This window comes from Pelodiscus sinensis, chromosome 2 (genome assembly GCF_049634645.1).
Source record: "Pelodiscus sinensis isolate JC-2024 chromosome 2, ASM4963464v1, whole genome shotgun sequence".
NCBI lineage: Eukaryota > Metazoa > Chordata > Testudines > Trionychidae > Pelodiscus > Pelodiscus sinensis.
The window spans coordinates 105717855-105732917 of record NC_134712.1 but is presented as its reverse complement, the minus strand read 5'-3'; the positions used below and the strand labels follow the sequence as shown (position 1 = coordinate 105732917).

The 15063-nt window shown below is 40.4% G+C and overlaps 1 protein-coding gene across 1 annotated transcript; it reads right to left on the bottom strand.

The window, feature by feature from the left end:
• Positions 1-6070: 6070 nt before the first annotated feature.
• On the bottom strand, positions 6071-14964 carry NHLRC1 (NHL repeat containing E3 ubiquitin protein ligase 1). Its single transcript, XM_075921186.1, has one exon. It carries the CDS (start codon positions 12068-12070, stop codon positions 10868-10870), a length of 1203 nt encoding a protein of 400 aa, XP_075777301.1. The 5' UTR covers positions 12071-14964; the 3' UTR covers positions 6071-10867.
• Positions 14965-15063: the final 99 nt, after the last annotated feature.

Sequence of the window (15063 nt, the reverse complement as noted above, 5' to 3'; positions counted from 1 at the left end):
GGCAGGCCCTAGCAAATGCTGTGAAGGACAACTCTTTCATTATTCCCCACCCCAGAAAGCCCTCACTTTCTTCATCATTACTAGAAGGAATGTCTGGTATGCAAGTATGACTGAAACAGATCCCTGCAGTTCTATTGTGAACGTGAATTCTGAATTGAGAACCCCTAGGCTCATAGGAACAGAAAGCAGGGTCCAACTTACAAATACTCTCTGGTACAATACAGTTGTTATATATGTTTGCTAAGAGCAGATAATTTCATAAGCGCTTTTCAAAATATATAAAGACAGACCCTTCCCTGAAGAGACTGCAGTCTAACAGATATTCAGTTAGCAATAAAATATCAGAGAGATATGGTTTCTGCTCTATTGGAGTAGAAAGGAAACTGATAAGTACCTATTCTTTATGATACAATAAAAATAAGTACAATATTTTATTAACCCTTTAAACTCAGTCACAATCTCCCTGTCTGCTACAGAGAAAGGGTAAACTATGCCAGGTTGAAACCTGGTAGCAGATGGAGCCAGGGCTCTGCCCTACTCATTCTTCCCCCTCTTACCCAACTGCATAAGAAGGAGGCTTACTGTGACTCTGCAGAGCCTGCCTGAGGGTACAGCCAGACTTGCCTCCTTACAATTGAACTTTATAAAATTACTTCTCAGTTGTGCATGCAAACAGGGGCAGCTTGTGACTATAGGTGAACTCGGCCACCGCCTAGCCCAATGATGATGTTACAGGGTGCCCGATGATTACGTCAGTCCATTGACGGCCCTGTAGACGGGGGCTCTGATCTCGTGTTCCGCCTGGGGCGCCAGCTACCACGGCCAGCCTCAGGCCACTCCTGCATGCAAATATGTTTCCTCTTCATACTATGTGCAAAATTGTATATCCCAGTACGATGCAGTGGATAAAGGTAATTGTCTTCCTTTGAAGAGATTGTTAAAGTCACTCATCAAAAGGTTCCATCCAAAGAAGATGAATAAATCCTTGGCTTGAATAGCAGCGGAGGAAGGGGAGAGGATTTTTTTTGTTAAAAAGTAAGTGGGGTCCTGATCCAGTGTCCATTGAAGTCAGTGGAAAAAGCCCCATTAACTTAGCTCAGGTCCTACATGTATGGATACAAAAATGATCAACTCATTAAAATTAGTCTCTCCATGGAGTAACTTTAATTTTACTCTTTAAAAATGATAAAATTGCTCTCAACTGTTGCACATGCTAGCTGGGTATTCATGAAAATGAGATTAGAGAATATCAAAATGTCTAGCAACCTTCTAGTCTTATGCTCTACACTGTAAGCAGACCCTGCACAGTTTTCCTTGCACACAAGGTAGCCTGAAACATCCCTCTCCACTCCCAATAGACCAGGGCTACTCAACTTTGGAAGCCCCAGGGGCTACAATGATATTCACAGCATATGCTGAGGGTTGCAACTTAAGTGTGGTTGCATATACATGCAAATATACATGCAAATATATGCAAATAGCTTCTTTCAAACTGATGGGCATGAATACAAAGCACTTCCCACAATACCCCAGTGCTCCCAGCACCTTCTCCCTGGGGGGCTAGAAACGCCAACACCCTGTAGTCGTCTGTCCCCAACCTGTCCGCTTGCGTCTTTCAGTGTTCACCCCATCTAGGAGACATCTCACCGTTGTGGAACTTGTTCCCATTGGAGGCCATGTTCAAACGATCCTACCCACAGGCCATGTGTTGAGCACCATGTAAACCCAAGCCACACCATGGGCCACAAACAAATGGGCCACAGGCCGCGTGGTGAGTAGCCCTGCAATTTCTTCCATTGTTACCCTCTTCAGAATTTGCAAGAGCAAGTCTGGTATTCATCTTCCACTCTCTGCCATTGAGTCTACGCCTCATCTGTTAATTGCTGAGAACTACACATCCAAAAGTGAAGATATTCTACTGATCCACCCTTGTGCTAGATGGACTATTGTGACCCAGCCACAGGTTTGTTATACTAAAAGGGGGAAATATAATACAAAAATAAATTATGTTAAATCAGGCCTGTTCGTAGGAATTTCTGTGGGGTGTGTGTGCTTTTTTTGTAAATGTGGACTGCAAGGGTGATTTCCCCCAAATAAGTGGGGAAATCAATAGGGCCCCAGCCTTCCCCTGACCAACCAGAGCATGGGGGAAGCTCAGGCATCATGCTGCTCCTGCCTTCTCTTGGCCAGCTGGAGCATACATACTTGGGGACCATCGGGGGTGCTTTTGCCTGCGTGCACACACACACCCCCAACCAACTATGTACGGGCCTGAAAATGTGTTTGGTGAAAAATGTTTGTTGAAAAACCATTACAAAAAACATACCAGGAACGTGTACAGTATATTAGGCATGTAAGTATACAAGTAACTGTCCCAGAAAACTTAAGTTCTAAAGCTTGATCTTTGCAGTGACAATTGTGTAAGCCTTGTTGACTTCTGTGTATTTAAAGCCCCAATACTGGAGCATTTACATGTGTGGGTAGTCCTATTTGAGATACTAAGAAGTATTTATACAAATGCAGAGTGTGGGATCAAGGAGGAGTATTTATATAAATACATAATGCTGGATCAAGTCCCAACTCAGACAAATTATTGCAAAGACTTATAATAAACTTTTTAATAACATACATGTTTGAAGTATCTCAGCTATGCAAACAATGTTGTAATATTAATGAAAACTGGAGTAAAGTTAGCAAAAGAGCTTATAATTTAAGAAACATTTTCTTAGGGAGATTTAAAATAATCTTTCTCCTTTCCAGTATTTTCCTATATATCTCTTTGGGCTTGTCTTAAGTTATCATATTGCCTCCTACACTATCTATGTAGATTACTTCTTGGATTATGTATTGTCATAGGATATTACCTTCTTCATTTTCCACTTCAGCCACACGTTACTGAGCTCCATGGAGGAGTCATTGGGTTAAATTACATGACCAGTGTTATGCAGGAGGTTTGACCAGATTATCATGGTTCCATCTGGTTTAAACCTATGAATTATTCATTTTGGGGTACAAAATTTCAGTGATCTAGTTATTACAGAATGCCTTGGTTGATTATATAGATGTGATAGGTCTCTGCAAATGGCTTTTTTTTATTACGTTTCAAAAGTGACTTCTACTGTACACATTTCACAGTTCCTCTATTATTACATCTTTATAATTTCCTCAAAATAAATTCTGTTCAATATGTAGAGTGTATAATATTGCCTTACTCTCATCTGACATCCTCTGCTTAAAAATATTTAGTCCTAATTTTCCATTGTGAACAGGAACAACTATATTAATGGCAAAATTCATATTAGAGATAAAGGTTATACAAAGCCTCATGGCTAGAAACATTTTCATTATTAAGAAATGTTTAACAGGAACAGATTTTGTAATTTCACAACACATTACATTGTATAGACAAAACTAAAAATGTATGTGAAGTTGTTTTTAAATACTTTGTTTTTTCTTGAATGATTGTTTATACATAGAGTGTGTGAAGCTCAAGGGTGCTTATTTTGTGCAAAAACTTTAGCTCCTCCACATTTATCATTATCTCTTGTTACTGCCTGGGAAGTACCATAGTCTAGTTGTAAAGTCACACCTGCTCAAAAGTGAGCTGTCCAGCTGCCAAAATTCAATACTAATCTAAAGTACTCAGCCCTTATCTTGTCAATTTTCCAAACTGAAATACTTCATGCCTTAAGAATGTTTTCCCTTGAAAGGCTCTTGGGCTGTGTTTTGAATTGAGGTTGGCTTCCCTTTTATTTAATTCACTAAATCTTTCACTCCTCTTCACCTTAAATCAGTTCTCCTCTCTTCTACCCCCAAAATAATAAAATAAGGAATCTGCCCACCAGAAAGTAGTTTCACAGCAGTACATCGCTTTAGAGTACATTCCAGAAATTTGTAAAGACCATGCAGACTGGGAGAGTAAGTTGGCTCCAATTATTTAAAAATGTAACATGTGGTAGAAAGATATTAATTCACATGATTAAAGCATTTCCAGTGAATACCAAAGGAATTAATAATGACAAGATCATCAGTGAAATGTCAAGGCTCTTTCAAAATAGTAAGGCAGTTTCCAGACAAAAATATAAATGTCCCACACAATCTTCCTCCCTATTTTAAAGACATGAAACATGGAGTTGGGAAATCTGGATTCTAGTCTCAAAGACTTCCTAGGTAACTTTGGGACAAACTCTGTGCCTCAATTTCTGTGTTTGCAACATGTGGCATACAATATTTACCTCTCTGCTTACCTCACAGGGATGAAGAGGTAATTTACTAATATTTATAAACTTCTAAGATTATTGCATGGAAAATAGAATAAAGGGCACTGCATTGTCCACTCAGTTTATACTGCTTACTTTGAACAGCTCTAAAATCATCCAGAAAAAACAGGGTTGTGTTTTATTGAGAAAGCTTTCTATTGAAAACCTGTATATTTTGTTACCAATATCACTTCTCAAACATTGGAGATAAAATGCAATACAAAATTGTTGAAGCAGCCCATGTGCTATGATGATGGCAAATTTATAATTGTTAATTATTCTTTCTAACTTGTATTTTAGTAAATTAGAGTGTGATGGGGGAAAGAAAAATGACTGCATTGTTCTTTGAAATACCATATTTCTGTTTTAAAGCTTTGTAAGCATGTAATTTTGTGTGGGGAATTTTCACACCCTGACGGCTGTCCTGTAGATACAACTGTTAGACTGATTAGGCTTCCAGCAGTGAAAACCTGGACTGAGAGTCCTTGGTAGCAGAAAGTATGCACAAAGGAGTACTGAAGAGGGGGTAAACAGAGTACATGAGCCTACATCCTTTTTTGACAAAGCATAAACTAAACAACATGGTATGTTTCAGTAATGCACCCGAAATGGGAATTTCTGAAACTCCTCTAGAGAAATATTTTACTGCACACACTTTAAATATACCAGAGGATATGTTTGTATGCAAATATTACATGAGATCAGGCCTCAAAATAAAACCAACTGGAAGTTGCACAGTTTGTGTGCCAGGCAAATGCACAAGATCTATCTACATGGTGGTATCCAAAGATCTGAAATTAGAGGGTAATGGGATATTCTGCAACTGCATAGCTACGTCTACATGGGCATGATTTTCTAGAAATGCTTTTAACGGAAAAGTTTTCAGTTAAAAGCATTTTCAGAAAAGCGTGTCTAGATTGGCAGGACGCTTTTCGCGATCGGGGCTTTTTTGCGGAAAACAGTACGGTGCTGTTTACACTGGCCCTCTTGCACAAATGATTGCACAAGAGGGCTTTTGCCCGAATGGGAGCAGCACAGTATTTCCGCAAGAACACTGACGATCTTACATGAGATCGTCAGTGTTCTTGTGGAAATTCAAGAGGCCAGTGTAGACAGCTGGCATGTTTTTCTGCAAAAGAAGATGATTTTGCGGAAAAGCTTGCCAATCTAGACACAACCCATGTGTTTGGAAGCAAATTGTTAGAGTATGTGGTTCACAAAGGACTGGACAAAATTTTTCTTTTATTTTAAAAACAAACCAAAAAAAAACCTCCACTGATTATTGAAATTAAGAGTCTGGGAGAAATTACCAAACCAACTTTTAGAAAGACTTTCCATGTGCCTGAGACATGGTTTACCCAATGATACAGTTGTATAAGTTCATACTGACATTTGAGTTTGAATTGTTATTTATTACCATTCTTCTCCCTCAGAGCCAAATGTTTATCCTCTTGAAGTCAGTGTTAAAATTCCAACTGACTTCAATCAATGGGACCAGTATTTGACCATTAAGCCTTTGTAAAACAGCCATTGTTGTGGTCTCATCTTTTAAACCAATGGATGCATAAATAAAAAACAAAAGAGAAAATCAAGAACATTTCCTTTTACCAACACAACTGATACTTTCATCTCAAGATATAGTTACTGAAAATAATTTATGATCACAAAGATTTCTGTTTATTTCTGCATGTTTCCTAACAAATGGGACAAAATTCAAATAACACAGAGGATCTTTAGAGTTCTATAGATTTTAAGTTTTAGCATACATTTTCAAAGAATAAAGAGCAAATGGGAGGAGGAAAATGTACTGCAGTCATATGACTACACCATGATCCGATAACTCAGGCCAAAAGTTTGGGTGCCTAAAATTGGTCACCTAAATCCATATTTATATAGTTTCATAAGTCAGTAGGAGCTGAATGTAATCAGCACTTTTATAGGACAGGACACTTAATTTCATATCTATATTTAGGTACCCAAGCTTAATAAATGAAGACAGAATTTTAAATATTTCCCTGCCCCATGTTTTACAAGGCAAAGCAATGGGATTCATAAACTATAATGCATCATTCAACAAAAGAACCCACTTTCGACACAAGTAAAAGTCAGTATATCCTGCAGCATTCTAGAATAGATCTTTTTTCCCCAGCTGCCACCTTCCTGCTACTGGGAATGATCTAGACGGTGCTTGGTCCTGCCATGAGGGCAGGGGACTGAACTTGATGATCTCTTGAGGTCCCTTCCAGTCCTAGTTTGTACCTACTGCAGGTTGGGTACAAACACAGTTGGACTGTGAACACAAACATCTTGACTATCAAGAGAGACGAATATGGAAAATTTGTGTTTTTTATGTTTGTTTTAGAGTTTTCAACAGTGTGATTTTATTTAAAATAAGTTGAATATTTCAGCTCCTGGCTGTTGGAGGCCAGTTTCTTCATCCATGAGTTAAACAGTAAGGACAAACCCTTACTCTCTGCTGTCCTGGTGTAAAGAGGCTATTTTTGTTGGAAGGACAAGTCAGTGATGGATCATAGCCTGAGTGTCTAGATCCCTAAACTGTCAAACCATGTAGCACATTTTATTATTTTACATACTTCTAAGATACCCTTCCCGTGCATTTAGAATCACATCAATTCCCCAAAGAAAGTAGACAACTGTGCCCTCTCTATCAAATCAGTTTGGTATCCCCCAGAGACATCACAGTTAATAGTAAGCTCTTGCTGGCAGAGTGTAAAGAAGAAACGAAGTGCTCCCTGCATTAGTGTCCTGGCCCACAGAAGAATCCTACTGTGGCCAGCAGAATTCTTCTTACAGCAAATCCAAACCTTGTCACTCTTCACACCCCTTATTGCAGACGTCTCCTGTCACACACCCCAGTTACCAGTAAAGGAATCTGTCCACACCCTGCATTACTACACTGTTGGCTCATCAGAACTTGGGCTAAATTCAGAACTTTTCGGGGGGGGGTGGGACCAGGGAAGGAATGACAGCAGAGCTAGGTGTGGAATGGAGCTGCAGCTGGGGCCAGAGCTGGGCTGGAGGGCACTCCCTCCACACTCACTATGGAGGCTGGCCCAACCCCCTGGTATGCCCTACTGAATGTTTTTCTATGTTACCCAAGGATTCATGTCCCACAATTTGGGAACCATGGCATTAGTTTTTGATGGGTGGAATGGACTGGAAAAGATTTACAGTCCAGATCCATAAAATCTCAAGAGTTACTCTACAACAGATCTACTGATACCACCAAAGAAAAATGAATATACGGAGTAAGGTAAAATAAGAGAAACCTGTAATAAGTTTCAGAAATGTCACAATACTATCCAAAACAGGATTAGTCCGATCCCACAATTTTTGAAAATAGCCTATTTAGTGAAATTCAGTTTCAAACATTTTAATACAAGACAGATACAAAGATACATTTAGTGCAAAATGAGATGCTAAAAGTGCCCTTGTCCTGTTTAACATAAGGATGTGTCTGTTAGGTTGGGATACAATGTTGTCTAGTAATGATACACTCTAAAATCCTGATCAACAGCCCACTGAACTTACTGAAAAGACTCCTTCTGACTTCAATTCAGGGCATGTGGAAGTACAGCATCTCTTATTCACAGTCTGCAAGGCCAAATAAGAATAAAGGAAAATAAGAGGCATATATAATTTTAACCTAGGTCTATCTACTTTACAAAGCATTTACACTTATATCAGAACTGTTGCCACTGTCAAACTACTTAATAATGCAGAGCTACCAAAAAGCCTCTTTTTAGCAGCAGAGAAACTTGAAAAGATTCAGAGAAGAGCCCAACTAAAGTAATATAATTCCTACTCAAGACCCAGCTCATGGTCTTGGATTAAAAAAAAAAAAAAAGAACTGACCCAAATCTTTTCTAAAGCTTAAGAAAAAAATAAGGTTCTTCCCTCCCCCTTCTCATCCACCTCTGCACTTGGTTCTGGTTGGGTCTGAAAGCAGGAGTGCTAATATTTCATTAGATAGGACACCCAGAAGCACAAATTTTCAGAAATCTCACAAAAGTCTATTTTTTGTGTGATGTCTAATTTAGTTGCAGAGAGCTGTAAACAAGTTTTGACCAAATAAATGCCTAGACCATGGATGGGGAACCATTTTTTGGGTTGGAGCTGCTGACCCACAGAAAAATCAGTCAGAGGCTGCATAAATGTGAGAAACAAAATAAAATAAAATAAAAATAACCTCACGGACATGGCCCCTTACTGAGAAGCAGAAAGACACTCACCATGTACCCCTTGCACATCAGAATCTAGATTTTGTGGGGCCCCCTAAGTTCTGGGGCAGGCCAGAAATGAAGAATTCAGTGTATGTGAGGAAGCTGCCGGGAAGTGGGCTTGGGGTGTGGACGAGAGGGAGGGTGCAGGAGTGGGTTGGAAGTTGGTGGGTCTGAGAGGGCTGTAAGGTGCAAGAGCAGGCTGTGGGGGGGAGGAGGGGCTGGACAGTAGCCAGGGTGCAGAAGCAAGATGCAGGGGCTGGGCAAGAGGTAGGGTTAGGGTTGCCAGGTATTCACCCGGACTGTCCGGTATTTTCGCCTCCTGTCCAGTAAAAAAAAATTCAGAGAATACCAGACACCCAAGATGTCCGGTATTCTCTGAATTTTTCCCCAGCCAGGAGGTGAAAATGCCAGGCACCTTGCAACCCTACAAACACTCAGTGCCCGTCCTTCCCCCGGCCTCCAACACTCCCAGCCCCCTGACGCCAGCCCCCATGCTTAGTTGGTTCTCTAAGGCTGCCCGCACAAAGTGGCTGCTGGCCAAAAGACCTAGGGGAAGCAATGCTTTCCCCCAGGTCTTAGTGCTCAACTTCTTCCCTGTTCCTATCCCTGCACTCACTCTTAAAGGGAACATGCTGTTTTAATGCTGTTTTAATTTTTTTTTTTTTTGCTTAATCTTGGGGCCCATTTTTTTTGCTCAGCAACTTTGGTCCCCCCCCCCTTCTTTTTCGTTCAACAGAATTTTTTCCCTGTGGTTTTTTTTTGGGGGGGGAGGGGTGTTCGGTATTTTTGTTTCAACCATCTGGCAACCCTAGGTAAGGTGCAGGTGCAGAATGGGGATTGGGGCTCGGGGAGTCTGAGAAGGAGGTAGAGCGCAGGACTGGATGTGTGTGCAGGAGCTAAGAGGAAGCAATTACAGCCAATCAGAGCAGCAGAGGTAAAGCCTCCAGGAAGTGCTTTGCTGTGCTGCTGTTTCCACAGCTGACATGGGGGGAGAGCGGGGAGGTGGTGGCAGCACACAAAACTTCTTCCTCCCTCACACCAGGCAGAGCCCATGGGTTGGATCTGGCCCCAGCTTGCCTGACTCCAGCCCCTGAGGCTTGGGGCTCTCTCAACTCCCCCCCCCACACACACAAAGCAGGGACCCCAGGCTAGTGCTGCAGCCCCATGGGAGGATTGCAGGGGGTCATAAGGCTGGAGCACCAGCACCTGCTCCCCAATGCTGGGGAGGGGACCCAGCCTTGGGAACCTGATCCCCACGCTATAGGTTCCTAGCCTAGATCTCTGAGCCATTGGGAGCTTTGCCCATTACTGCAACTACCGCCATCACTTTATATGCATGTTCAGAAGCTTGTCTTTTTATATCCGTCTCATTATACAGCTAAGGTATTGAAATGAAAGCACTCTGAAACTACAGTGATGAGGGTAGTGTAAGAATCTATACAGAATAGTACAAGAATTCATACAAGCATGACACAGGAAAATGCGTAATTGTGGTCAAACCTTAAGACACAATCTTTGTTATAAATTTTAGAACTTTATTTTTCAAAGCAAAGTTAATGGTAATGAAGAAGCAGAGCACAATGGAAATCTGACCACCAGAAAATAATTCTCTAAAGAAAATTTTTGGCCAGACAATACAAGCTTCTAAACACTGTACCACCGTCTTAACTCTTCTGATTGCTCTACCTTTAGGAATGAGATGGTGTGTCAGTCAGTCTCTAGGACCTTTCAGTCACTGGCCTCTCATAATAGCAGCCTTCATAATGGTTTTTCTAATGTGGTTTTCTAATGTGAAGAAACTACACTTTGACCACCCAATGCATTTCAAACTGGCCATTGAATAATCAAAATTACTTTGTCACTAATAACCTCAATTGGATTAAAATAACCTTGAAGTTAAAGGCTCTACTTCCAGTTACCAGTCCTTTGAGCTGGAGAGTCTCCCTTCTGATAGAATTTCTAAATATTGCTTCTTTCTCACGAGATTCTCTTACCTTATAAAAAATACAAATTGTCTAGACTTCAAGATAACTACATGTCATTCTCTGCTTCACAACTAACCTATGATCTTATATTATCTAACACAAGCCTATATGAAAAAAAAACCCCAAACAACAATCATGTAACAGTTTAGAAAAAATGCCAGGTTATCTAGTTGAGATCTCTTTATCTGGTGCTATTATAACATAGGCTGTCTCTCACACATACTCAGAAGTCAGAAAATGTCAAAGACCACACAGCATGTCTTTAAAAATGTTTCACACAAAACCATGGCAGGAAAAAAACCCCACATACATCAGATAAAAACCATAATGACTTTTTAAAATCTGAAGATGAATGAAATTAGTAAGCATCCAAAACAATTCAACTAGCAGTATACACTTTAATTGAATGATCACCACTGTCTAAGACAATCAGAGAATTGTTTGCTGTGTAAGTCAATGCCACAGGATAAGAAAGCCCTTGGGTAACTTTAGGTCTTAAGACAGGAAATTCCTCAGGTTTTCCTAAGCACAATACAGCTTGGTTATAGGCATCTGCTACTATTATGTGTCCCTCTCCATCAAAAGCCACAGCAGTAGCACATACTTTGGAGGGAAACACTAGGTTTAGACCAAAGCTATCCATCTGGCCAATGAGTTTCATGTCAGCACTGAATATCTTCACTTTTGTGCTGCTGTCATTTGGTCCTTTAGCTATCAGGTGCTCTATTATAGCAATAATACCAGAAGTCTGAGAAACTGCCACCTCTCTTGGGTTGCATAAGTTAGATTGGATCTTCTGAGCCTTCTTCAGTTCTCCTTTTTTAAAATTGGCTGTCAAGCGATAAAGAGCACCTGCCTCTGGATCAGACAGGATAATTTCATTTTCAGGGGTGGTATCCAAACCCCATGGTAAACAAAAGGATTCCCTGATAACTAACTTCCCTCTTCCATTAAAATCAAACACCTTGACAGAGCGATCTCCGCTGTCTGTGACAACCACGTGGCCATCCAATGTGACTGTCACATCAAGTGAGTATTTAATATCATTGCCTGCATCTCCTCTTTCTCCAAACTGTTGTATACAGCTCCCATTCAAGCCAAACAGCTTAATCCTTTTCTTGCCATCATGTGCCACTACTATGCACCCAGACCTCCGACACATTGCAATCCCAGTTGGATTGACCAAAGTTCCCCAGCCTCCAAAAGAAAGGTTGAACGTTAAGCCTAGAGATGCTGATACAGCTGCTTCATCGCCTGTCCCAGTTGTTGTTCCTGAAGCTAAAGGAGTATTAATTGCAGGGCTTAAGATCTCTATCAGGTGCAGCAATGGTAAGCAGTCACTCGTCTCAGAGGATTTGCAAGCTCTTCGACAGAAAGGGCACTCCAATTTAAAATTTCTTGGGTGTGCTAGAGAGAATACACACTCTAAGCATATAACATGTCCACAGGGCAAGTTCCTCGGCCGATGTTTCTTCTTCTGGGTATATTTTTCAAAGCACACTTTGCATTCAAGAAGACTGACCTCAGTTTCGCTCACCAGTTCTGTCATAATCTGCATTTTATCAGAGGCCGTGGCAGACATAGTGCAGGTTTAAGAAGATTGTTGATTAAACTATGCTAGCAATGTGACGCTGAAATCTGGTCACATTGGACAGTCACAGGACTGCATTACATCAGAGACCTTTCCATAAATACATAAAAGCATTGGTTGTAATCTCCTGCCATCTAAAGGAAAGTTGGGAAAATGCAATGGGCTCACCAAAATGAATGGGAATTACTTTATTATCTTCCCTTTTTCTTCAATTTTTTTTTTAAATTTCATTTGGCATGAAAATATATCTGAACTGTAAGCTATAAATCCCAGTCTCATATCATTTAAACAAGAGTAATTTAAGCATGGTTTCATAGTCCACATCAGTTTTCAAGAATCAATATGTGATAAAAGTCCAATAATTCATAGAAGCAGGAGTAACGGAGCAGGAGGAGTAATGGACAATTTATATGGTAATTATTCAGGATGCAATAAATGAACAGGGTTCATCATTTTCAGGAATCCAGTCAAGAGCAGGAATTTAATCTGTTAGAGAAGCAGTTCAGGCCACTGTTTTCTTCCATCTTTTATCCTGCTACTAGCAAGATGCTGGGAATTTCAGGAACAAAGACTTCCTGTTCTGACCTCTTGTTGTTAGCATTCTTCCCACACCCATCTTGCCCATCCCAGGAGGCCCTTCTCCATATGGTCACAGCTAAAAGTTCCTTGGGGTTCTGCTGGAAGTAGACTAAGTCCTTTTAACTGTTCCTTTTAACAGTTTACTCAACTATGTTATGATCAAGAAGATTATGTCTAATAGAAACATCCCTGAAATCAGACATCCTATCACAGATGTATGTGAATGATGTAAAAGAAATGGCTACATGATGCCCTCTGTGTACCTTTACTAAAGTATTAATGCTTGCATTCGGGCTCCTGGGAATGCTGTTTCAAACTCATTGTGTTCCAAAACTTGTTTCCAAAGTAGGTGGGATCAAATTTCCCTCATGCACTAAGTGTTGATTTTAATTTGGGGATGTGTCTTGCAAAAACTGATGGTCTAATGTATTGATTTTCTCTCTCATTACTGTCTTTTTTGGCAAACTTGAATGTTAGTATCTTACTCATTGTATTTATATTTAAAATCTTCCCATTCACAGTGTTGGCCTTGGTCTTAATATTGTTGCGCACTTCAGTTTTACTTACTTTAATTTTTGAATATCCATTATCTCAAAGCCCAGGAGTGAGGATTTCACAATGCTGGTATCATTAGAGAAGAAAAAGAACGTCTTTCAGCTTCTTTTCTGTACATATCACACTACCTCATCTCAGTGCTTGGATGTTGCTGTGTAAGAATTGCTTTTCTCTTTATCCTTGTTGTTTATTTTTCTTGTAAGTACATTGTTCATCCTCTGTAGTTGGCTTATCTTTCTGAGAAGATAGATTCCGATGTAAGCAAAGGAACAAACTGATTGGGATGCTGGGAGAGCCGTATTTATATAGTCAGCCAGTAGGGGTTTTCTGCTTTTCTCTCTATCCAACTTCAAGGGTTTAAAAAAAAAAAAACCAACCACCACCCAACACCCACACCACACCCTTCGTTTAAACTATAAAATGATCACTCACTACAACTACAAATATGCTGGACACATCAGACCTGCCAATTCTTTCAATACAATGATTGCAAGGAATATCCAATGCTTGCCGTAAAGAGAAATGGAGGGAGCAAGAGACATATACTTAATATAAGACATTGCTTCTACTTCTCTTCTGTTTTTAACCACTGTGTGAAGGGCCAATTACAAGGTTAATAAACAATTCCGGGTTCTATCCCTACCAGATATACTACCAGCTGGAGGAAGCAAGCATAAAAAGGAGTGTTGCTCACACGAAGAAAACTGCTGTGTCTCAGGAGCTGATTGATGTTATGGTGTAGGTAAGAAGAAACCATCTGACAAGCCTTCACCACACAAAGACTTACCAAAACCCCAAAAGAAACTTGAAAGGGAAAAGGGCTTTGAAGTTGCTTGAGCGTGGCTCCTGATCACTGCTTTAACCATCACACCCTTTAAATATCATGTTGCGATACTGTAAATCAGCTTTGGTTTCAGAAGCACTTCTCTGTATAAGGGAATAGGAGAAGGAGAAGAAAAGGGGTCTGCAAACCAATAGTAGAATGTGTCAGCATCAATGGTCCTTCTAATCTTTTCCATTCATGTGTGGAATAATTTTTATGTGCACCAAGGCATATGTGAATGTGCACCATCAATATAAATGAAAAGTCTAGCTGTGGGCAGTCTGCTAATCAACTAGATGACATTTGAATCTCTCCTGAGTGGCTGCACAAGCAAACAGCCTACAGGGAACACTGGTCTGCATCCTGGTAAATTTTAGATATTTAAAAAATGGATCTATTATTAGGGACTCAAAACAAAACCTCCATTTTGCAAAGTTGTAGTAGTATCTGTCAACTAGCAATGGGAGAACCCCTAAAGGGTTTGAGTTCCGATAAATATCCGAAAGCTCATATGCTTATTCAAACTGCAGAAAGGTCTCCCTTACGGCCGACAAGCCACATTCCCCATACAATTCTTCCTCCTATGGCGAGATTCCTGTACTCATAATTGCTGTATTGAGGGGGAAGAATATCATAGTCATGGAAAACTTCAGAGATCATCTACTCCCAGTGTGTTCTGCTCCCCTTTCTATTCACTTTCTTTATTCATCTTGTACATCTATAGCTGATCCCTCATCCAGTCATGGTTGCTGTTGATTATTTTGCTTTGCTCTCTGCCAGCCAGTCTCCAATCCACATAGCACAGAGCAAGAGAGATAGGGAGAAAAAGACAGCCACCAAATAGACTCTTGTCTCTTCTACCCAGCAGCCAGTAGTGGCAGGACTCCAGAATCCCAAAACATAAAAACTTTCCATCCTGCAGCTTGTAACAGCATAGTTTCCAGGACACAGTTTGGGACTGTGAGTACCTGATACGAGACTACAAAGCTCCAGGCAGACAGGCAATATTGGTTGGTATGGAAAACTG

Excerpts from the sequence above, each read along its gene's own strand:
- NHLRC1 (XM_075921186.1), bottom strand. The coding sequence starts at position 12,070 with ATGTCTGCCACGGCCTCTGATAAAATGCAGATTATGACAGAACTGGTG.